At 45.7% G+C, this 24,215-nt stretch overlaps 1 protein-coding gene and 2 long non-coding RNA genes across 3 annotated transcripts in view; 1 reads left to right on the top strand and 2 right to left on the bottom strand.

Annotated features, from left to right (window-relative positions):
* LOC137840965 (uncharacterized) overlaps positions 1-24,215 on the bottom strand; it is a 125,757-nt gene that overhangs the window by 101,379 nt on the left and 163 nt on the right. The gene's annotated exons all lie outside the window — the stretch shown is intronic.
* Positions 2,001-15,992, bottom strand: LOC137840982 (transcription factor ovo-like homolog lin-48). The gene is made up of 3 exons (XM_068653234.1): positions 15,915-15,992; positions 15,610-15,799; positions 2,001-2,317 (listed from the first exon to the last, which is right to left on the bottom strand). The coding sequence occupies exons 1-3, from the start codon at positions 15,990-15,992 to the stop codon at positions 2,001-2,003; spliced, it is 585 nt and encodes a 194-aa protein (XP_068509335.1).
* LOC137841004 (uncharacterized) lies at positions 22,797-23,910 on the top strand. The gene is made up of 3 exons (XR_011088280.1): positions 22,797-22,935; positions 23,010-23,288; positions 23,383-23,910. It is a non-coding gene; the product is annotated as an uncharacterized lncRNA (long non-coding RNA).

Below are 24,215 nucleotides of genomic sequence, written 5' to 3'. Positions count from 1 at the left end.
TCCGATTTGTTTGAGAACTGGAATGTTCAAAAACCGAGGTTTGACTGATTTAAAAAACACGCTCAAAAGACTAATTTGTCTATAAGAGGAGCAACTAAGAAGATATAGAAGGGGGGAATCTACCAAAATAACTCACCTGACCCACAAATGGGGGGCCCTTGCTTAGGTCGGGATGCCCCCATACGGTGAGCACGGTCAAGCAGTGGCTTCTCTTCCTGGTTTAGCATATCATGTAATGGGCCCACATTAAAAAAAATGCAGTTTAGGAACTTATCATTATACTTATTATGTCATTGTACTTCTAGGTTGGTTGGCCTGCTTTGGCGACCCACTGGCTGACACACGTACATACTTATGTATATATGAAGGACTGGTGGGATTGCTTCCTCCATACTTGTGTATCTTCAGCATAAGGTCTGTCAACCTTCTGCTCCTCATTCCCAGGATGTGTACACACTAAGTCAAGTCAAGTCAAGTCCCAATGATTGTCACACACACATCTGGGTGTGGTGAAATTTGTCCTCTGCATTTAACCCATCCCCATGTGATTTTGATCCATTCCCTGGGGGAGAGGGGAGCAGTGAGCAGCAGCGATGCCACGCTCGAGAATCATTTTGGTGATCTAGCCCTAGTGTCAGGATAGTGAAATTAAAGATGGCTTTTCAGCAATGTGCTGCTACAGACTGTAACTCTCTAGAGCAGTGGTCGCCAACCATTTTTGCACCACGGACCGGTTACATGTCAGAAATATTTTTGCGGACCGGCCTTTAAATAAATAAATAATATAAATTAATACTACATTTGTAATAAATATATAAATATGATGAAATTAAATGATACGACTGGCATAAAAACAAGTATAAACGACTTATTTTTTTATTATTTATTTATTTGTAATTATTTATTTATTATTTATTACATTTTATTAATAAAACTCACCGTTACGTTGAATTAGTGGGAGCACTGAGCTTTCTCAGAAACGAGCCGGTCCCATGTAGGCGTAATCGGAGACAATGACACCCGAAGTGGTTATGGTTTGTCTTTTAATGCAGGGTGCTTGGTCTCCATGTGCCGAAGCAGTTTTGAAGGCTTCATTGCCTCGTTAGCTAACCTGTCGCCACATATTAAGCAGAGTGGGCTCAGCGTGTCAGAGTCACCTGTGGCGATAAATCCATATTTTAAGTAGGACTCCAGAAATTTTCTTTTAAATGCAGCTTTCCTTTTCTTAAAAGTCGTAGCCTCTTCTTCCATCTCCTCATTGGGCTTTTTTCCCTTTCCGAAGAAGCTTTCCAAACATCTGTTTCTTGCTCATTTTTGCTTGCTTCGTGGGCTCGACTGAGGTGACGTGTCACGTGACCGAGACGAACGTCTTGACCTGAACCGACAGATGTAATTGGGAGAGAATCGCCATTTTTTTTACATTTTTCAAAATAAATTCTTACTCATTTTTGCTAGCTTTGCGGGCTCGACTGGGGAAACTTGTCAAGTGACCGGGACGAGCGTCTTGACCTGAATTAATTGATCATCGATATAAAAAGTTTTTTTTTTTCCTGTGCGGCTTGCCGGCCCGGTACCAAGTGATCCGCGGACCGGTACCGGTGGTTGGGGACCTCTGCTCTAGAGAACACAGTAAAACTGTCAAATTGTGTTACTATCTCAGTTTGACTCCATTCTGAAGGACCTGGAATTGGATTCATCCATCTGGTGCCCTAAATGTCTCTATGGCTCAAAGGCCTTTTAAAATATTGTCTACTGTTCTTATTGTTTGTTTTATTGTGAATTTTTATTAATTTTCTTGCGATGTGAAGTGATTTACCTGGGTAAATAAAGGTTAAATATAGTATGTAAAAGCATCCCTCAGTCATCATCTATTTTGGTTCAGTAGTAAAACCTACAAAATCTCTTTGGTTTCAAGGTCATCAGAATTTGACTCAGAAGTTGCCCTAAATGGTCACATGATCGCAAACATGGGATCAATGCAGGTTTATGTGAGCTTGCCTCTACATGTAAAATGCAGAGTACACCAAATAGTGGCTGGCTTCAGCATTTACAGACGTAATATAGTTGTTGTTTTGTGCCTTATGGCGATTGTACCTGTGGAGAGCAGGACTGCCTGGATTGCATTGTCTTAAATGGAAAATTAACTCATTAGGGCAACTTGCTGTATAACCACAATCTTCACACACAAAGATCTTTGAACGTCTCTGCCGGTAAGCATACTGGTGGTTAATGCCATGAATCTTCCTCATATGAGACTCCAGAGAGCAACGTTGGGTGAATGCCTTGTCACAAAACTCACACTTGAAGGGGCGTATGCCTGTAAGAAAGGTAAAGTCATGGTTTTATTTCCATGGGCATGCTTATAAAGAATATATTTTGTAAGAATGTGTTTTGTGTTGCTCAAACAAATGAATGGCTATATTTATGAGTTTTCAAACTAAGCTAAAAAATTATTTTATATTTGGCAGCAGAAAACAAACCATTTTTAAACTAGAAGAGTATATGAAATGATTGGGGAACAAAAGCAAAATGGTTGAAACAGGATTTTTTTTTTAAGAAACACACAGACCAGAGATTTTGAGACACTGCATTTTAAAATATTTTCGCATATTTATTTTAGATTTTTAGTTCTTAATACATGAAAAGAAGTATTACTTCTGTGACTATGTATGTACATACATAGATGATCAACCAAAATAATATGCACACAGTATGTAAATAAAATGTATTCAAATATTACACGCATAATACGCGTTACCATTGGGCCCAAATTGCGCAAATAGATGGCAATTCACTTTAAGACATTTATGTTTTTAACAAATTACTGCTTGGGTCATGTTGGCCGAAGTGTGCGGTGGGATTTTTACACATTCCTTTTCAGTTTATTGTCTCAGCACCATGAACATAGTCAGTTTCCTGCAATACACTGGCAGGGAGGGCCAGCAATTTGGGTAGTTTAAACATTGAAGTGAGAGGTTGCCTCTCATTGTCTGAATGCTTTCACAGTTAATCAGATTCTTGCGTGAATGTTGAAAGCATTCACACGTTATTAGGATCCTTTAGACTAATGGTCTTCGCACAAATGTTATTCTACACCATTCACTTTATTGTGTGAAGGCTAATGACCATCGCACATGTTATTCTACACCAGGGGTGGCCAACCCGCGGCTCGCGAGCCGCATGCGGCTCTTTGCCTGGTTTCATGCGGCTTACGTTCATATCAACATTTGTGTTTGTGGTTATTTTTTTTGCGTGTTGCTTCACTTGAGTTCAATATGGTATTTCTGTCAAACGCGTATGCGCATGAGGTGAAATCCCGCAAAGGAGGAGGGGCAAACCCATTCGAGGAAACAAATAGTGTCAATTTCGCACTCAAAATGGCAGGGAGAAGATACACAGCTAAACGAAAATATGAAGATGAACACAGGACGTTTTTAACAGAGTGGGAAAGTTTATACTTTTTTTCCATCCATCCATCCATCTTCTTCCGCTTATCCGGGGTCGGGTCGCGGGGGCAGCAGCTTTAGGAGGGACTCCCAGACTTCCCTCTCCCCAGCCACTTCATCCAGCTCATCCCGGGGGATCCCAAGGCGTTCCCAGGCCAGCTGAGAGACATAGTCTCTCCAGCGCGTCCTGGGTCGTCCCCGGGGTCTCCTACCGGTGGGACATGCCCGGAACACCTCCCCAGGGAGGCGTCCAGGAGGCATCCTGATAAGATGCCCGAGCCACCTCATCTGGCTCCTCTCAACGTGGAGGAGTAGCGACTCTACTCCGAGTCTCTCCCGGATGACCGAGCTTCTCACCCTATCTCTAAGGGAGAGCCCGGACATCCTGCGGAGAAAACTCATTTCGGCCGCTTGTATCCGAGATCTCGTTCTTTCGGTCACGACCCATAGCTCGTGACCATAGGTGAGGGTAGGAGCGTAAATCGACCGGTAAATTGAGAGCTTTGCCTTTTGGCTCAGCTCTCTCTTCACCACAACGGACCGGTACAGGGTCCGCATTACTGCCGACGCTGCACCGATCCGCCTGTCGATCTCACGCTCCATCCTCCCCTCACTCGTGAACAAGACTCCAAGATACTTGAACTCCTCCACTTGGGGCAGGATCTCATCCCCGATCCGGAGAGGGCATTCCACCCTTTTCCGATCGAGGACCATGGACTCGGATTTGGAGGTGCTGACCCTCATCCCAACCGCTTCACACTCGGCTGCGAATCGTTCCAGCGAGAGCTGGAGATCACGGCCTGAAGAAGCCAACAGCACCACGTCATCTGCAAAAAGCAAAGACGCGATGCTGAGGTCCCCAAACCGGACCCCCTCAACGCCTCGGCTGCGCCTAGAAATTCTGTCCATAAAAATTATGAACAGAATCGGTGACAAAGGGCAGCCTTGGCGGAGTCCAACCCTCACTGGGAACGAATCCGTCTTACTGCCGGAAATGCGGACCAGACTCTGGCATCGGTGGTACAGGGACCGAACCGCCCTTATCAGTTGGCTCGGCACCCCGTACTCCCGAAGCACCCTCCACAGAACCTCCCGAGGGACACGGTCGAACGCCTTCTCCAAGTCCACAAAACACATGTGGACTGGTTGGGCGAACTCCCATGCACCCTCGAGGATCCTGCCGAGGGTGTAGAGCTTGTCCACTGTTCCACGGCCAGGACGAAAGCCACACTGCTCCTCCTGAATCCGAGGTTCGACCTCCCGACGGACCCTCCTCTCCAGCACCCCTGAATAGACCTTACCAGGGAGGCTGAGGAGTGTGATTCCCCTGTAATTGGAACACACCCTCCGGTCCCCCTTCTTAAAGAGGGGAACCACCACCCCAGTCTGCCAATCCAGAGGCACTGTCCCCGATGTCCACGCAACGTTGTAGAGGCGTGTCAGCCATGACAGCCCCACAACATCCAGAGCCTTTAAGAACTCCGGGCGGATCTCATCCACCCCCGGGGCCTTGCCACCGAGGAGTTTTTTGACTACCTCAGTGACTTCGGCCCCAGAGATTGGAGAATCCGCCTCAGAGTCTCCAGGCCCTGCTTCCTCAATGGAAGGCGTGTAGGTGGAATTGAGGAGGTCTTCGAAGTATTCTCCCCACCGACTCACGACGTCCCGAGTCGAGGTCAGCAGCACGCCATCCCCACTGTAAACAGTGTTGACGTTGCACTGCTTCCCCCTCCTGAGACGCCGGATGGTGGACCAGAATTTCCTCGAAGCCGTCCGAAAGTCATTCTCCATGGCCTCACCGAACTCCTCCCACGCCCGTGTTTTTGCCTCAGCAACCGCCGAAGCCGCGTTCCGCTTGGCCATCCGGTACCTGTCAGCTGCCTCCGGAGTCCCGCAGGCCAAAACGGCCCGATAGGACTCCTTCTTCAGCTTGACGGCATCCCTTACCGCCGGTGTCCACCAGCGGGTTCGGGGATTGCCGCCACGACAGGCACCAACGACCTTACGGCCACAGCTCCGGTCGGCCGCCTCAACAATGGAGGCGCGGAACATGGTCCACTCAGACTCAATGTCCCCCGCCTCCCCCGGGACGTGGGAAAAGCTCTGCCGGAGGTGGGAGTTGAAGCTCTTCCTGACAGGAGATTCTGCCAGACGTTCCCAGCAGACCCTCACAGAGCGTTTGGGTCTGCCAGGTCGGACCGGCATCTTCCCCCACCATCGGAGCCAACCCACCACCAGGTGGTGATCAGTTGACAGCTCCGCCCCTCTCTTCACCCGAGTGTCCAAAACATGCGGCCGCAAATCCGATGACACGACTACAAAGTCTATCATCGAACTGCGGCCTAGGGTGTCCTGGTGCCAAGTGCACACATGGACACCCTTATGTTTGAACATGGTGTTCATTATTGAAAATCCGTGTCGAGCACAGAAGTCCAACAATAGAACACCGCTCGGGTTCAGATCAGGGGGGCCGTTCCTCCCAATCACGCCCTTCCAGGTCTCACTGTCATTGCCCACGTGAGCATTGAAGTCACCCAGTAGAACGATGGAGTCCCCAGAAGGAGCGCTCTCCAGCACCTCTTCCAGGGACCCCAAGAAGGGTGGGTACTCTGAGCTGCTGTTTGGTGCATAGACACAAACAACAGTCAGGACCCGTCCCCCCACCCGAAGGCGGAGGGAGGCTACCCTCTCGTTCACCGGGGTGAACCCCAATGTGCAGGCGCCCAGCCGGGGGGCAATAAGTATACCCACACCTGCTCGACGCCTCTCACCGTGGGCAACTCCAGAGTGGAAGAGAGTCCAGCCCCTCTCAAGAGGGCTTGTACCGGAACCCAAACTGTGTGTGGAGGCTAGTCCGACTATATCTAGTCGGAATCTTTCTGCCTCGCACACCAGCTCGGGCTCCTTTCCAGCCAGAGAGGTGACATTCCATGTCCCAAGAGCCAGCTTCTGCAGCCGGGGATCAGACCGCCAAGGTCCCTGCCTTTGGCTGCCGCCCAGCTCACATTGCACCCGACCCCTTCGGCCCCTCCCACAGGTGGTGAGCCCATGGGAAGGGGGACCCACGTTTCCATTTCGGGCTATGCCCGGCCGGGCCCCATGGGCGAAGACCCGGCCACCAGACGCTCGCCTTCGAGCCCCACCTCCAGGCCTGGCTCCAGAGGGGGGCCCCGGTGACCCGCGTCCGGGCGAGGGAAAACAAAGTCCATTTATGGTTTTCATCATAAGGGGCTTGGGTGAGCCGTGCTTTGTCTGACCCCTCACCTAGGACCCGTTTGCCATGGGTGACCCTACCAGGGGCATGAAGCCCCCGACAACATGGCTCCTAGGATCATAGGGGCACGCAAACCCCTCCACCACGATAAGGTGACGACTCGCGGAGGGGTACTTTTTTTGTTGAACGCAATGGCAAGCCGTTCTGCCTGATATGTCAGACATCATTAGCGCATTTCAAAGCTTCAAATCTTCAGGGCCACTTCAGCTCACTTCATGCTAATACCAATAAGGACTTGTACCTGTCCAGGACCAGGAAATGTGCAAGTAAAATCTCTACAGACCCTTCTCACCCAGGTTGCGGTCTGTTTGAACTACTCCCCTCCGGACGGCGTTATAGAGCTCTGTACGCCAAAACCAGCAGACACAGAGAGCTTCTTCCCCCAGGCTGTTGCTCTGATGAACTCACACCACTCTTAGAGTCTCAGAGTCATTACTGTGCAATAACATCCTGCTCTCCACACCTTTTTTGAATTGTCTACACTGTTTGTACTATGTGTCCTCTCTGCATCAATTGCAGCCTGGTCATCCTAGAAGAGGGACCCTCCCATCTGTGGTCTCTTCTCAAGGTTTCTCATTTCCCCTAGCTGAAGTTTTGAGTTTTTCCTTGCCCTCTTGGGAGTTTAAGATCAGGGGTTGTTTGAGAATATTTGCCATTTTTCACATGTCCTGAGTGTGTTTAGTTACCTAAATGTTGAACAGAGGCTGTGATTTACCGAAATCAAATTCCTTGTTTGGCACGCTCAAACATGGCAAATAAAAACTCTTGAATCTTGAATCTTGAAAAGGGACTGAATTTTGCAAGCGCAAGTTGGACACTTTGTCAGGCAGAAAAACAGGTACAGTTTTTCCCAAAAATTACGAAGACTGTCATGCTTGCATCGCATCAACTGGCTTGGAACATTGCTGAAAATCCATACAATGAAGGGGAGTTTGTTAAAAAATACCTCAGTGACGGTGTTGAAATCTTGTCTCCTGAAAACGACAAACTAAAACGAATGGTATCAGACATCCAACAAAAATAATTGCTTCAGTAGCAACAACAGAATACAAGCCAGATTTGGAGACAATTGTTCAAGGCAAGGAATGCACTAAGCAACATGCTTAGTAAGTGAAAAAACGCTATTGTAAATTATTATGTTTTTGTTAATGGACTTTTGTTGTTGTTGTTGTTGTTGTTGAACTGAGAGTTTGTGTGTGTGAGACAGTGCACACCAGTGACGTGCGGTAAGGTTCATGACTGGGGAGGGACTAACGTGTGATTTTGGTTCAAAATGATACAAAACTACTGAAATTAAAAGGAAAATTATTTTATAATAAAAACAATTAAATTTGTTTTTCCCCTTTTCATGATGGCGAGGGAGGTGTATGTATATACGCGTGTGTGCGTGCGTGCGTGCGTGCGTGCGTGCGTGCGTGCGTGCGTGCGTGCGTGCGTGTGTGTGTGTGTGTGTGTGTGTGTGTGTGTGTGTGTGTGTGTGTATGTATGTATACGTATATGTACCTCATATGCATATGTTATGTTTAGATAAAGGGGTGAGAGCTACACAGCTATGCTTCTTCTCATTCCTTTCTGAATATCCATTTTACTCTCTTTTTTTCTGTGTTTATTTTGCTTCCTCAATTCCATTTAGTTTGGTGAGGGATTTCAGCTGATAGCAAACGGGAAGCTCGGTAGTCTTTGCGTATTTGAATGTTCGGAATAAAAGTTGTCAATCAATCAATCAATCAATCAATCAATTAATTAACTAATTAGCGAATTAATAATTAATTAATTAATTCGCTAATTAGTTAATTAATTAATTAAGTTGTTACTGCTGTATTCAAATCATGAGAAACTGGTCATATCTGTTTTTCTTTTGTTACTTTTCTCTTCATGGTCTCTTCAGTAATCCCTCGCCACATCGCGGTTTGTTTATCGCGGTTTCACTACATCGCGAATTTTTTTTACAAATCAAAAAAGAATTTAAAAGTCAAATAAAACTTCTAAACTGAGGAATTATGGCACAAAACTTGTCCACACACCAGCAGAAGGCAAGGAGTGCCCACACAATTGTAGTGCATACACTTGTACCTTTTTATAAAAAAATATATATATATAATATCCATCTATCCATCCATCTTCTCTCAGTTATCCGGGGTCGGGTCACAGCAGCTTTAGGAGGGACTCCCAGACTTTCTTCTACCCAGAGACATCATCCAGCTCATCCCGGGGGATCCCAAGACGTTCCCAGGCCACCTGAGAGACATAGTCTCTCCAGCGCGTCCTGGGTCGTCCACGGGGTCTCCTACCGGTGGGACGTGCCCAGAACACCTCCCCAGGGAGGCGTCCAGGAGACATCCTGATGAGATGCCCGAGCCACCTCACCTGGCTCCTCTCAACATGGAGGAGCAGCGACTCTACTCAGAGTCTCTCCCAGATGACCGAGCTTCTCACCTTATCTCTAAGGGAGAGCCCGGACATCATGCGGAGGAAACTCATTTTGGCCGCTTTTATCCCGGATCTCGTTCTTTCCCAAAGTCCCAAGTCCCAATGATCATCGTCACACACACATCTGGGTGTGGTGAAATTTGTCCTCTGCATTTAACCCATCCCCATGTGATTTTGATCCATCCCCTGGGGGAGAGGGGAGCAGTGAGCAGCAGCGGTGCCACGCTCGGGAATCATTTGGTGATCTAACCCCCCAATTCCAACCCTTAATGCTGAGTGCCAAGCAGGGAGGCAATGGGTCCCATTTTTATAGTCTTTGGTATGACCCGGCCGGGGTTTGAACCCACAACCTTCCAGTCTCAGGGCGGACACTCTACTACTAGGCCACTGAGCCACCCATAGCTCGTGACCATAGGTGAGGGTAGTAACGTAAATCGACCGGTAAATTAAGAGCTTTGCCTTTTGGCTCAGCTCTCTCTTTACCACGACGGATCGGTACAGTGTCCGCATTACTGCGGACGCTGCACCGATACGCCTGTCGATCTCGCGCTCCATCCTCCCTTCACTCGTGAACAAGACCCAAAGATACTTGAACTCCTCCACTTGGGGCAGGATCTCATCCCCGATCCGGAGAGGGCATTCCACCCTTTTTCGACTGAGGACCATGGACTCGGATTTGGAGGTGCTGACCCTCATCCTGACCACTTCACACTCGGCTGCAAACCGCTCCAGTGAGAGCTGGAGATCACGGCTTGAAAAAGCCAACAGCTCCCCGTTGTCTGCAAAAAGCAGAGATGCGATGCTGAGGTCCCCAAACCGGACCCCCTCAACGCCTCGGCTGCGCCTAGAAATTCTGTCCATAAAAATTATGAACAGAATCGGTGACAAAGGGCAGCCTTGGCGGAGTCCAACCCTCACTGCAACGAATCCGACTTACTGCCGGAAATGGAGACCTAACTCTGGCATCGGTGATACAGGGACCGAACCGCCCTTATCAGTTGGCTCGGCACCCAGTACTCCCGAAGCACCCTCCACAGAACCTCCCGAGGGACAGTCGAACGCCTTCTCCAAGTCCACAAAACACGTGGACTGGTTGGGCGAACTCCCATCCACCCTCGAGGATCCTGCTGAGGGTGTAGAGCTGGTCCACTGTTGCACGGCCAGGACGAAAGCCACACTGCTCCAATGAATCCGAGGTTCGACCTCCCGACGGACCCTCCTCTCCAGCACCCCTGAATAGACCTTACCAGGGAGGCTGAGGAGTGTGATTCCCCTGTAATTGGAATACACCCTCCGGCCCCCCTTCTTAAAGAGGGGAACCACCAACCCAGTCTGCCAATCCAGAGGTACTGTCCTCGATGTCCACGCAATGTTGTAGAGGCGTGTCAGCCATGACAGCCCCACAACATCCAGAGCCCTTAAGAACTCCGGGCGGATCTCACCACCGAGGAGTTTTTTTAACTACCTCAGTGACTTTGACCCCAGAGATTGGAGAGTCCGCCTCAGAGTCCCCAGGCCCTGCTTCCACAATGGGGGAGTCAGCAACGGAGTCAGAACCTCCCGAGGGACACGGTATAACGCCTTCTCCAGGGATGAGAATCTTCCGTGGATCGGCGGATTGCTGTTTTTTTCTGTCGGGAGTATCATTTTCATGAATCGTGTAGATCCGTTGAGAAAACTGTTTTTATATGGAGGGGGGGCGGCTGGCAGCAATTGGGACAACAGCCACCTTATTTTCGGCAGCATTTTGGCGCTACTTTTGTCACATCATTTGCCTACTCATTTGCCTAATTAGAAAAAGTTTCAGCCAGCATGGCGAAAGTTTTAGAGAAAAAAGACAAGGATCGTGCCAGGGAAATAGACAAGTCGAACGGGATCGGGAACTGCTTTAGATGGGCATGGCTCGAGAGCAGCGTCATCTTACAACTCGGAATACAAAGACGCTCTTAAAGCAATGCAACAGTGAGTGCCCGGCGCACTGCGGTTGTGCGATCGGACTAAATTAAGCTCCCTGAGGTCCACTTAAATTTTGAAAAGTACATCAGGACTTTAAAAATATTTTCTAAATTTCAGCGACGGCTCTGTCACAATAACGTGATCAGTGCGATGCAGTTGCGCGATGCAGTTGCGCAATGCAGTTGCGCGATGCAGTTGCGCGATGCAGTTGTGCGGTGCAGTTGCGCGGTCAGCGACGCGCTATGTTTGCGCTTTCGGCGGTGCGCTGCAGTTGCGCGATCGGACAAAATTAAACTCCCTGCGCAATTAGGTCCACTTGAATTTTGGAAAATACTTCAGGAGTTTAAAAATATTTTCTAAATTTCAGCGACGGCTCTGTCACAATAACGCGACCAGTGCGGTGCTGTTGCCCGGCCGGTGACGCGCTACGGTTGTGCATTTGGTGGTGCGCTGCAGTTGGGCGATCCGACAAAAATGCGCAAATGAAAAAATGCTTAAAGTCTTGGAACGGATTAAAAAAATTTCATTATTTGTAATGGGAAAAATAGATTCGGAATTTGACCGATTCGCTTCTCGAACTTCCTTCTGGAACAGATTGTGGTCGAAAACCGAGGTTTGACTGTATTATATTCACCTTGGTAGCCCACCAAGCAGGAATATTTTTTTAACAAAACTGTCGAAATTCAGTGATGAAAATAATGGTTTTGGGGGTGCTATACTGCCAAAATCCAGGGATTTCCAGGGAGCTTTTCCCCCTGAGCCCCCTCCGGGTCATTACCCCTGGCCCCCTGTGGCACCCAAGGGGGGCCTGTGGGCCCTGTGGGCCCCAATAAGGGCCTGTGGCCCCTGCAGCCCCCAATGCGGGCCTGTTGGCCCTGGCCCACTGCGGCCCCCAATGGGGGAGTGGGGGCCACAGGCCCTTATTGGATTGCCGTTCTCATCCCTGCTTCTCCAAGTCCACAAAACACATGTATAGGACGAAAGCCACACTGCTCCTCCTGAATCTGTGGTTCGACCTCCCGACGGACTCTCCTCTCCAGCACCCCTGAATAGACCTTACCTGGGAGGCTGAGGAGTGTGGTTCCCCTGTAATTGGAACACACCCTCCTTCTTAAAGAGGGGAACCACCACCCCAGTCTGCCAATCCAGAGCCACTGTCCCCGACGTCCACGCAATGTTTTAGAGGCGTGTCAGCCATGACAGCCCCACAACATCCAGAGCCTTTAAGAACGGCTCTAATCCACCCTTGGGGCCCAGCCACTGAGGATTTTTTTAACTACCTCAGTGACTTCGACCTCAGAGATTGGAGAGTCCGCCTCAGAGTCTCCAGGCCCTGCTTCCACAATGGAAGGTGTGAAGATGGAATTGAGGAGGTCTTCGAAGTATTCTCCCCACCGACTCACAACGTCCCGAGGCGAGGTCAGCAGCATGCCATATCCACTGTAAACAGTGTTGATAGTGCACTGCTTCCCCCTCCTGAGACGCCGGATGGTGGACCAGAAGTTCCTCGAAGTCGTCCGGAAGTCATTCTCCATGGCCTCGTCAAACTCCTCCCACGTCCGGGTTTTTGCCTCAGCAACCGCTGTAGCTGCGTTCCACTTGACCATCCGGTACCTGTCAGCTGCCTCCGGAGTCCCGCAGGCCAAAACGGCCCGATAGGACTTCTTCTTCAGCTTGACGGGACGTGGGAAAAGCTCTGCTGGAGGTGGGAGTTGATGCTCTTCCTGACAGAGGATTCTGCAAGACGTTCCCAGCAGACCCTCATAGAGCGTTTGGGTCTGCCAGGTCGGACCGGCATCTTCCCCCACCATCGGCGCCAACCCACCACCAGGTGGTGATCAGTTGACAGCTCCGCCCCGTTCTTCACCCGAGTGTCCAAAACATGCGGCCGCAAATCCGATGACACGACTACAAAGTCGATCATCGAACTGCGGCCGAGGGTGTCCTGGTGCCAAATGCACACATGGACACCCTTATGCTTAAACATGGTGCTCATTATTGACAATCCGTGTCGAGCACAGAAATCCAATAATAGAACACCGCTATTAAAACATATTTACAGTATGTACACTTGTACCTTGTTATAAAATAATATAATAATAAAAGTTGTTCTAGAAACATATTTACAGTATGTGTTAAGAATTCTCCATGTTATTTATGTTATTCAGCCGTGCTTTGATTTGAGGTAGGGTGATGTATTTTGAAGGCCGTTTTCAGGCGATACCACTTCCTGTTTTACGTTTGTGTACATATGTCGGTTACAGTGGTACAGGAGTCATTACGATGTAAGTGGGTGTACGATGTAAGTGGCTCTTAACAAGAGAAATGAACGATCACGTGTCTAACTTTTAGGACAATGTAGTATTGCTCCAAATGTTTGTTTACATTCCTTTAGAGGTCCGTTTTCGCGTGTTAGCAGAATCATGAATTAGCATCTTCCCGCTAACTCGTTAGCCTACCCAGTACTTCTTGTTAACATGTTACACGCACACACGTATAATATTTATATTTTCAATATTTATACAACATTTTCTGTATGTTATTTATACTACTAATGTATTATTTACATGTTTGAAACAATTATTTAATATTCAAATAATAAAATATGCACTTAAATGGTTTTATATACATTTATTGACACAAAAAATTTACAGATGAGAGGGTGACCGTACTTCGCGGATTTCACTTATCGCGGGTGATTTTTGGAACCAATTATCGGCGATAAACGAGGGATTACTGTACATAGGTTGCACTGTTGTAATTTAGATTGTGTGTCTGGTAGTGAAACCTTGGTTGGAATTGGGATGGGACTAGATAAGCAGAATTGCATCCTCCCACTTCCCTTTTCGACAAGTCATGTCAATCAAATGTGAATTGAATCTGTAATACCATATTGGCCTGAATATAAGACGGTGTTTTTTGCATTGAAATAAGACTGAAAAAGTGGGGGTCGTCTTACATTCGGGGTCCCGACATTATACCCATTCACAACGCTAGATGGCGCCAGATATATTTAAAGCGAATGAACTTAACTCCCCAGGCCAAAGCGAACCACTGTCATGAAAAAGAAAAAGAAAATAGCGGTAGCAGTTTGCATTATTTTATTGCAATGTTTTTCCTCATTCAGATTTGTTTCAAGACGACGGTTACAGTTAGACTTCACTTTGATGGTTAATGCAGTTATTGCAATAATTCAGTTATTGCAAGTTTTATCACAGTAGATTGGTTTATTTACATTTCAAAAACCAGAAGCTATTCATTTACAAATGTGATTGCACTTTAGTTTACATATTTAAATGTTCAGATATTAAGATGTAATAGACAGTTTTTGCATGATTTGAATAACATGCTTTTTCTCTCAAATATATTGTTATAATCATTTGTTTCAGATGAACTGTAATTATTTTCTGATTAAAAATTAAATTTGGTGTTCAAAAATTATTTTTTCAAACTTGAGTCTTGAAGAAGAGGGTGTCGTCTTATAATCAGGGTCGTCTCATATTCGGGCCAATACGGTAATTGTGTTCTTTATGTATTTGCTGAAATAAACAAATCAAATCAAGTATAGTCTCAAGCAATGCAATTATATCCAGTAAATCTTTGTACGTACGGAACCGATATCTAAATTATTGAATCAAATTCATTCAATGGATTACTCTTATCCACAAGTATTTACCTGGCTGTCATGATTGTCGTTCATTTGGATACTATTCCAAATACTTTATGCTCCCAAACTATCATCGCTCCCTTTCAAAAACAGGAATATGGCTTAAGTTAGTATACGTGCCTTTTTGAAGATTAATATGAACTTCAATTTAGTCCTAGAGTAGCTCTAATCCACACTCCTGCAATTGACTTTTCTTAAACCAGAACAGGCTAAATATGAATATATTAAGGTACGTCTAAAATTTGGCCAGCTCAAACAGCATATTAGTCTGGGACGAGGCTTAACCGTTTTCCCCGAAACTGGGCCATTATGTGTCAAATGTCATCCACGGCACCCAGCCTTGTTGACGCCGTCCTCCATCCTTGTATTTTTCCCTAAAAAATTTTTTAGGATCTTTTCCCTTCCCACCTGGGCCTTGATATCAGGGAATGTTATGGATCTTTCTCAGCTGTGGGCATGTGAAACCCTTTGAGAGGTTTTTGTGATTAAGTTCTAAATACATAAAATTGACTTGACTATTTATTCTATTTTCTCTTTCTAGCAACCCACATCTTCATTAACTGTCAATTCATGGTGTTGTGGTCCATTAAAAGTGGTACAGTGCAATATAATGTGTGCAGAGCCTCTAAATATCTAGTGCTACGGAAGATCAAATTGCTCATTGTGCGGGTGTGGGTCGCCAACTGTTTTGTTTTTTCTGCAATGGTTCATTCCAAACCGAGGTGTGCCCTCGGAATAAAAAGACCTGGATCAATGAGAATATTCACAAGCATACAATGAAACAACTATGTGCTGTGATGGAAGGTGTTTTGGCTATACAGATGCTCATTCCTCACCTGTGTGTGTTCGCATATGCCTCTTTCGGTCGAAAGTATCATTAAATCCTTTGCCACAAAACTGACAAGGATATCGCTTTATCAAGCTATGACACTTCATGTGGCGAATAAGTATGCGCTGCAGGGGGAACATCTTGTTGCATACTGAGCACACAAACCTGCCAGCACCAGGAAAATTGTGGGTTTGAGGCTGCAAGAATGAAATAAAGTCCTTCATTAATATGATGCGGTAATTTCTTTTATTTTTGCTCCTCTTACAGCAATGTTGAAATTGATTATATTACTTGAGAAAATCATGACCATACCTTTGTTTTACCTACTAGTTTTGGTTTGGTGGGATTGTAGAAGCAGCCCTGAAACATTTGTGTGGATTGGTCATGCATGTGGTCAGCAAGTATTCCTCTAGATTCAGACCAAGTCCCACATTCTAAAGTAGACTGTGGCTGGGGCACTGTGGCTTTCTCTTGAGAATCAAAATGCCACAATCTTGTCTCCTTACACACTGCAGGAGATACAATAAATAATACTGTGATTACACAATAAAAACATAGTAAAGTATATTTTACATCTGAGATAATAAATCTGTGATTACACAAAACATAGTAAAGTATGCTTTACATCTGAGAGGGCAGAATTAGACAATTTTATCAACATGCGACTTTGTATCGTGATTGACTAACCCAGACATGGGCAAACTACGGCCCGCGGGCCACATCCGGCCCACGGGGCCGTTTAATCCGGCCCCCAAAACGTGAATAAATTGTATTATTGAACTTTTTTTGGGGTCATTTTTCCTGCAATTAGTATGTTTCCCCAATAGATGGGGAAGCGCCCGCCCGCGCATTTACTCCCGGAAGCCGTGTCAGAAAGCTCGGTGCACACTCACAAGTGCGTGTACGTACTAAGTAGTACGGACCCGGCGCACTCCGCGCTCTCTTTCCATCAGTGCCGAATTTCGAGTGTGGCCTGTGACGTCAGCATTCTCGTAACTCGCGCGCTGAGCTTTTAGATACAATTTTACGTTAATGCCACCCACAAACCTTCCCCTGAAATCCTTCCACTAAAATGAGTGGCCCGAGGAAAAGAAAGGTGGACACTGAGTGCCGAGTGTTTAAAAAAAAGAGAGGACAATTTGGCTCAACCTACGTGTGTGAGCAGACGTTCCGCCACATGAACGTCAACAAAGCCCGTCACAGCTCTCGGTTAACGGACCGACACCTCGGCTCTATCCTAAGAATTACCACAACAAATTTTACTCCAGACCATGATGCACGAGCAAAAAAGGGAGAACAACAATACTATTGATTTCTTTATTACTTTATTTAGAAGTATTCTTTCACTGATTCTTCAAGATGATGTATTTGGTCAGAATGTTTGCCGTTTGATGTGGTTTCGCCTCATTAGATAAAAATATTTCATAAATCTGACCTGCAGGCACTGAAGTGATGGAAACTATTATTCATAATAACAGTGTCATATTTAATGAGAATCACTGATAGTAGTTTTTTGGTGAAATATTTGTTTAATGCTGTTAATAAATGCATTTGTTTTCAAAAAGCTTTTTTTGAATGTCCATGCTACCGACTAAAAGCACAAACCTTTCATGCAATGACCTTTACATGTCATTTCTATTACGTCACACAAACACTACATCCATCTGCTCCTGGTTCGGCCCCCCGATCAAAATTTAGAACCAAATTCGGCCCGCCAGTTATAAAGTTTGCCCACCCCTGGACTAACCCATACATTTGATTTCTGAAACAAAGATTTAAGACACATGAAAGTCTTACCATCTGCATTATTTTCTCTCCACTTAGTCTGCTCTGAATTTTTCCAAAGGTAGGCTCGAAAAACTCCACATTTCTTTTTCACAAGGAAAGCCCTAGGCATGTTGCAAGCTTTTTAGATCCTCAGTCTTCAATGCTCGCACTCAAATGATAAGTTTCTGCGATAGAGATGTTATAGATAATATTTCATCTTGCCTTCACACCAAACCTCACCAAACCTAAAACAACCTGTACACTAGCTAATCAAAATCACAGTAGTCGTTTTAATAACACTCTCTTAGAATGGTGAAAACTCGGGAGAGGGGTGACAGATCCTGGTTGTTTTAGCTGGAGTGCACCTGTGTTCACTCTCTGCGTATGACTGGTCCTCGACATGATTTGCATGGAAGGTACTGAGAATCCAGCTTTGCATTCAACTGGCCCTTGGGATGCAAATGTTGGTCCCTGACCAAACCCTAGTCGCAGAAAAAGCACACTTCAGAACTTCAGAAGAAAGCACAAAGAAGTCACAACCTTTAACAGTTAATTAAATCAATGTATTCCTTTCTGTGAGTTTCTCTTTCAAACACGATGTTACCAATTTAGGATGTTTACCACAACCAATTACCAAAAGCTATTTTTGAAATTTGCTGAATTTATTTCAATGTATTCCGTTCTGTGAGTTTCTCTTGCAAACATTATGTTACCAATTTAGGATGTGTACCACAACCAATTAGCAAAAGCTACTTTTGAAATTTGCTGAATTTTGGAAGTAATTGTTTATGCATTTAATTACGTGCTATGAAAGACAGCAGGGCGGACCTGGCGGGTCAGATGAAAATCATGTTCGCACCTCATCGGTCAGGACACCAGATTAATTGAATCTTTCTGTAATAATAATAATAATAATAATACTCCATCCATTTTCTAAACCCCTTGTCCCCACCGGAGTCGCGGGTGTGCTAGAGCCTATCCCAGCAGTCATCGGGCAGTAGGCGCGGGACACTCCGAATCGGTTGCCAGCCAATCGCAGGGCACACAGAGACAAACAACTATCTGCACTCGCGCTCACACCAAAGGGCAATTTGGAGTGCTCAATCGGCCTACCAGGCTTGTTTTTGGGATGTGGGAGGAAACCGGAGTACCTGGAGAAACCCCACGCAGGCACGGGGAGAACGTGCAAACTCCACACAGGGAGGGTCGGAGGTGGAATCGAACCCACACCCTCATAACTGTGAGGCAGTGCACCACCGAGCCGCCTAATAATAATAATAATAATAATAATAATAATAATAATAATAATTTAAAAAGATACTACTACAGTAATCCCTCGCTACTTCGCGCCTCACCTATCGCGGCCTCGCTCTATCGCGGCCTCGCTCTATCGCGGATTTTTTTTAAACAAATATTGCGGATAGATTTGGTGCATGGTGGATTTTTTTTTTTTTAATGTCTCACTCACACACACATTCATATCGTCATATGCAGGAATGAAGCACACGAGACAGGCAACGAGACAGGCAAGTGCACCCCTCCACCATCAGCGACATTGGGTGTCACTTGGAGCGCACGGCTTTGTCTGACCATATGACACTAATGGCCAATGTGAACATGTTGAGCTGTGTCTTTGCTACTGATTGGCTTAGCAGTTCTAACGACAATTTATCCCAGCACTGTCTGTGTCAAAATATCAGACTTGCGCTTCATCATTGAAGTTTTTTTTACTTTGAGACTTTAGTGAAGCCCTACTACAATGCCACGGAAACGCCTTGCACCTTCTATGCCTTCTGGGGACAGCAAGCGTAAGAGGAAGATGCTTACAATAACACAGAAGGTGAAACTGCTCGACATGCTGATGGAAGGGAGAAGTTACGCGGAGGTGGGTTGCCATTATGGCATTAATGAGTCGATTGTGCGTTATATTAAGAAGGACGAAAAAAATATACGTTTGACTGCAAATATTACTTTTAATAAGGAGGCAAGAGTAGTAAGTCCACGCAATAAGGGCATAGTACGGGTGGAGACGGAACTAGCCCTTTGGGTAAATTCCTGCAGGAAGGAGAACATTCCTTTGGATACATCATCCGTGAAAAGGCCAGGCAATTGTACAGCCAACTTGCAGATGATGATACCAACCCCAATGACCCTCAACCTTCAACTTCACAGGCATCTCCTACTAGTCAATATATTCCTTTCACTGCTAGCAAGGGATGGTTTGAGAAGTTCATGAAGAGTTACAACCTCAAGAGTGTTCGGTTCCATGGAGAAGCAACCTCTGCAGACAAAGATAGCGCAGAGTTGTATAAAAATGAGACTTTTAAGTCTATCATTGAAGAAGGGAGCTGTTAGGGTTTTCCAGGTTATCTTTATCATAGGATTATGTTGGAATGTAGACTATAATGATTAACCAATCTTGTCTTGCTCTCCCAACGCAGTAAAATAAAGTGGTTGCATTCTCTGCTTGATTGACCAGCTGCAGAGGAAGCAATCAAAGTTGTTCTGTTTCCCACAATATCGTAAAACACCCCCTGCTCTGATCTTACCAAAGGCCGGGGGTTCACCAAACCTGTCAACTCTCAACCCCCACTCTGTTTCTCTTAATAAATATCCTCTTGCAGGAAGGAGAGTTCAGACCTCCATTCGATCATCGCTGCACACACAGCGACGAATGGACTCTCCACCTGCAGGTGCCAAAAAGGACTTGCTTGTCTCCCGTGTGGTTCTTGCAAAATAAGTTGGAGTGAGCAAATCTCTAACAGGAGCTATTTGCCTGAGCAGGTGTTTTTTGGAAGAAGATGCCATAAAGAACGTTCATCATGAAGGAAGAGGTCAAAGCGCCTGGGTTTAAGGCCTCCAAGGATCGCTTCACACTCCTAATGTGTGGCAATGCTGCCGGCCATATGATACATCCATCCATCCATTTTCTGAACCGCTTCGTCCCCACGGGGGTCGCGGGCGTGCTGGAGCCTATCCCAGCCGTCAACGGGCAGTAGGCGGGGGACACCCTGAACCGGTTGCCAGCCAATCGCAGGGCACACAGAGACAAACAACCATCCGCACTCGCACTCACACCTAGGGACAATTTGGAGTGCCCAATTGGCCTACCAAGCATGTTTTTGGGATTTGGGAGGAAACCGGAGTGCCCGGAGAAAACCCACGCGGGCCCGGGGAGAACATGCAAACTCCACACAGGGAGGGCCGGAGGTGGAATCGAACCCGCACCCTCCTAACTGTGAGGCGGACGTGCTACCCAGTGCGCCACCGAGCCGCCCCCATATGATACAGCCAGCGTTAATTCATAAATCAAAGGTCCCAAGAGCCCTCAAGAACAAAAACATGAATGTTCTCTCAGTGTATTGGATGCACCATCCAACAGCTTGGATTACCAAGTCATTGTCTAAAGATTGGTTCCATAGGTGCTTCATCCCCCAAGTCAGACTTTACCTTGCTGAAAATGGGCTAAATTTCAATGTGCTGCTACTGATGGACAACGCTGGAGGCCACGCACAAGACCTAAGTGCCAAAGGTGTGCGTATTGAATTCTTGCCCCCAAGAACCACATCCCTCATCCAACCAGTGGACCAGGGCGTTATTTGTGCTTTTAAGGCACTGTACCCCAAGCACACCATGCAAGAACTGGTTGACTCCATAGATGCAGAAATTAACTTTTCAGTGTCTCAATATTGAAAGGCGTTTAATACAGGAACATGTCTCCAGCACATCGAGAAGGTGCTGAGGGAGATGAAGACGGAGACTTTCAAAGCCGCCTGGAAGAAATTGTGGCCAGCAGGGGTCCACGACTACAAAGGAGCTACCTTGGAGGAAATTCATCATTCCACCATCAGTAGCATAGTAAAGCTGGGAAGGCATTTCATCGGAGAAGGCTTTTCTGATATCAGTGAAAATGATGTTTGCAGGCTCTTCGATTGTCACGGAGAACCGCTAACAGATAAAGAACTGGCTGAGCTGACAAGGTCAGCAAGTGAGGACGAAACAGAAGGCGAGGAAGATGATACAGAAGAAGTCAGTCTAACACTTGAACGCCTGACAACGATAATGCGAGCAGCAAAAGGTGTTCAGAATATGGTGCAGGAATGGGACCCAGAGATGATTTGTGCATTGAAATTCAGAAATGCAGTCGATGGGGCCCTGCACGTGTATAAAAGCATCTTAACTCAGGAAAAAAAAAAAAAAAAAAACGCCAGCAGCTGCCTATCATTGTGTTTCTGACATGACCACCAAGAAAAGAACCAATTGTTGCAATTGAGATTCCGGAGCGTGAGGACATAGTTATGGAACCACCTGATGAATAAGGCATTTGACCTTATGTTAGCAAATAGGAATGTTTCAGAAAGTCATTTTGACTATAAAATGTTTCCCAAAATATTTAAGTAGTTAGTTAGTAAAAAAAATGTCTCTGAAAGTGAGATTGTCTTTAAAATGTTCACAAAAGTGTTTACTAAATAGTTAGTAAAGAAGAATGTTTCTTGACTTTAAAATGTTTGCAAGAGAGAGAATAATAGAATGCACTAAGCCTTGATGTATATTCATATGTAAATGAGGTAGGGGGTCATAAAAATGTACGGCCTTTTATGGTTTGTATGGTAATAAAATAAATCAAACTCAAACTCTTTGGGATTGGGAAGGGGTATATGCTCCAGTCTGATGGGCGTCAAGATGGCACCAGTCGTGACGGCGCCATCTTTGTCTGTCGCCATTTTGGTTTGCTGGCGCCATTTTTGGATGTGGACATGTATGGACATGTATTTTTGTGAATCAAACCAGATGCAGCACCTGAGCTAGATTTGCTATCAGCCAGTATGTTTAGGGTGAAGGGGAGAGTTTTGTTGAAAAAAGGGGGGTCAAGGGGCGGTGTTTTGTTGAGAAAAACGCATCTGAATGAGATAGTCAAGGTGTTATCGCATGTAATTTGACATACAATAGTTTAGGGGGCCAGTAGAGTCAACATTATTGGTGCCAAAGTTATCTGAAAGAGAAAGAGAAAAAAATCAAGGTGTTGTCGCATCTAATTTGACATACAATAGTTTAGGGAGCCAGTAGAGTCAACATTATTGGTGCCAAAGTTATCTGAAAGAGACTAAATGAGATAGTCAAATGAGGTCGAGTCATTGAAGCGTCATCAGTATGCAGCCAAAGTTATCTGAATTCTCGCGGCACGTAACCCCATAGGCGTCGTCTTATCTCCGCCGAATTTGAAGTTAGTTTGGTGAGGATGACCACCCCTCATTTTGAGAAGACAAGCCACCGCATGAGCAACGGAGTCGGAGTGCGTCGAAAATTGTTTCGAGATGGTTAAAGGTAAGTCATGTTACTATTCTGTCGGTATAATAAATAATAATAATAATAATAATAATAATAATAAATAATAATAATAATAATAATAATAATAATAAATAATAATAATAATAACACAATGGGGTTATTTGTAAAACATGATGTAATGTTTATGTAATTTTTGTAGACATCACCGTTTTTGCCGATGTCCACGCATCTTTTGACGACGTCTTTAGCGACGTTTACCTAACACAATCAGACTACGGTGAGTCAATCGTTCATCTAAGGTAGTTAATATAAATGCTATTAGTTGGTGATTTTATTTTATGTATGTAACAGATCTCGTGGCCGCTGCCACTAGGAAAAACAAGCAGCCGACACAAGCTGAATTCGAAACACAGACTCTAGTGGGTGTCTCCGGACGCCGTTTCGAAGCAGCGGAAGCGGCAGAGCCAGTTGGATCAGACCCAGCATCAAGGTCACGTCCTACCGTTGAAACCAATCCACTTACATCCCACACCGACCGACAGGAAGCATCCACGGACACAGAGTTAGCGGAAGCTCTATCTGCATACGAGGGCTTGAACCATCCTCAAGAGTCGACAAACAAAGTTAGAGGTATTACTTCTATTTTTTTCTCTTTCTATGTTATCATTCGACTTGCTAATTTTGGTATTATAACAGCTTAACCGTTTTTTATATCTACTTCCAGGTGAGCGTCGTGACACAGGGAGGAGGAGGAGGAGGGGGCCATCTTTCTACAGCACGAGCCGCACAGCCAGCAGGGGGCCTGATAGGAGACAGCCTGTAAAGTGCCGTGGTAAGGGTATATAAAAAAGGCGGCTACAGGAATGTTTTAAACTAATATGTATTCTGATAGATTTGGCCGAATCAAGATAGGTATGTGTTGTTTCTGTTGTGTTTTGTAAAAAAAATAAAATAATGGATAATTCAAACCTCACGTCGGCAGAGTCAGATTTCTTAACAAACATTGATGAAATAGATTTGCAACCATTTAGCGAAACAAGCCATAGAAGTGACACACCAGAGCTAGATTTGTCAAACGTTAACAATGATTTGCTATCAAACAATACGTCTACGAGTCAAATAGCAGATTTGCTCAACAATGTGAGCACTGCTTTGTTAGAGGGAGAAAGCCCCGTCAGTCCTGCTATTCTTACCCATTTACAAGCTGTCATAGATGAACTGAACAATCAAAGTCTGAATGAAGGTAGACAGAGTCCTACACAGATCCCGTCACAAACATTATCCAAAATCTAAATACGCAGCCTCTGGTTCACCCGTTGACCGCTAACCCTGTCGATTCATCGCCGGCTGTTATTGACGACGTTCCACCGACATTTCAGCCTAACAACTGCTTTGTTATAATTGGTCACGAAATAGATGTTATTGATGACAGCACACCAGCATTTCAACACATGCCCCAGCAATCTAACAGCGGTTCTGTATTAACTGATCAGTGCAGCGGTTCTGTTGTAGTCAATAGACCGCATTTCAATAATGTAGAGGTAATGCGATAGTTAA

This window comes from Syngnathus scovelli, chromosome 15 (assembly GCF_024217435.2).
Source record: "Syngnathus scovelli strain Florida chromosome 15, RoL_Ssco_1.2, whole genome shotgun sequence".
NCBI classification, from domain to species: domain Eukaryota; kingdom Metazoa; phylum Chordata; class Actinopteri; order Syngnathiformes; family Syngnathidae; genus Syngnathus; species Syngnathus scovelli.
The sequence above is the reverse complement of the archived record's forward strand: the minus strand, read 5'-3'. Positions and strand labels throughout refer to the sequence as shown.

What these genes read in the sequence shown, in the direction of transcription:
- LOC137840982 (XM_068653234.1), bottom strand. Translation starts at nt 15,992, where the DNA reads ATGCATGACCAATCCACACAAATGTTTCAGGGCTGCTTCTACAATCCC. An exon ending in AACTAGTAGGTAAAACAAAG is followed by an intron (nt 15,800 to 15,914) that starts GTATGGTCATGA and finishes TCATTCTTGCAG; the next exon opens with CCTCAAACCCACAATTTTCC. An exon ending in GCATATGCGAACACACACAG is followed by an intron (nt 2,318 to 15,609) that starts GTGAGGAATGAG and finishes CCTTTCTTACAG; the next exon opens with GCATACGCCCCTTCAAGTGT.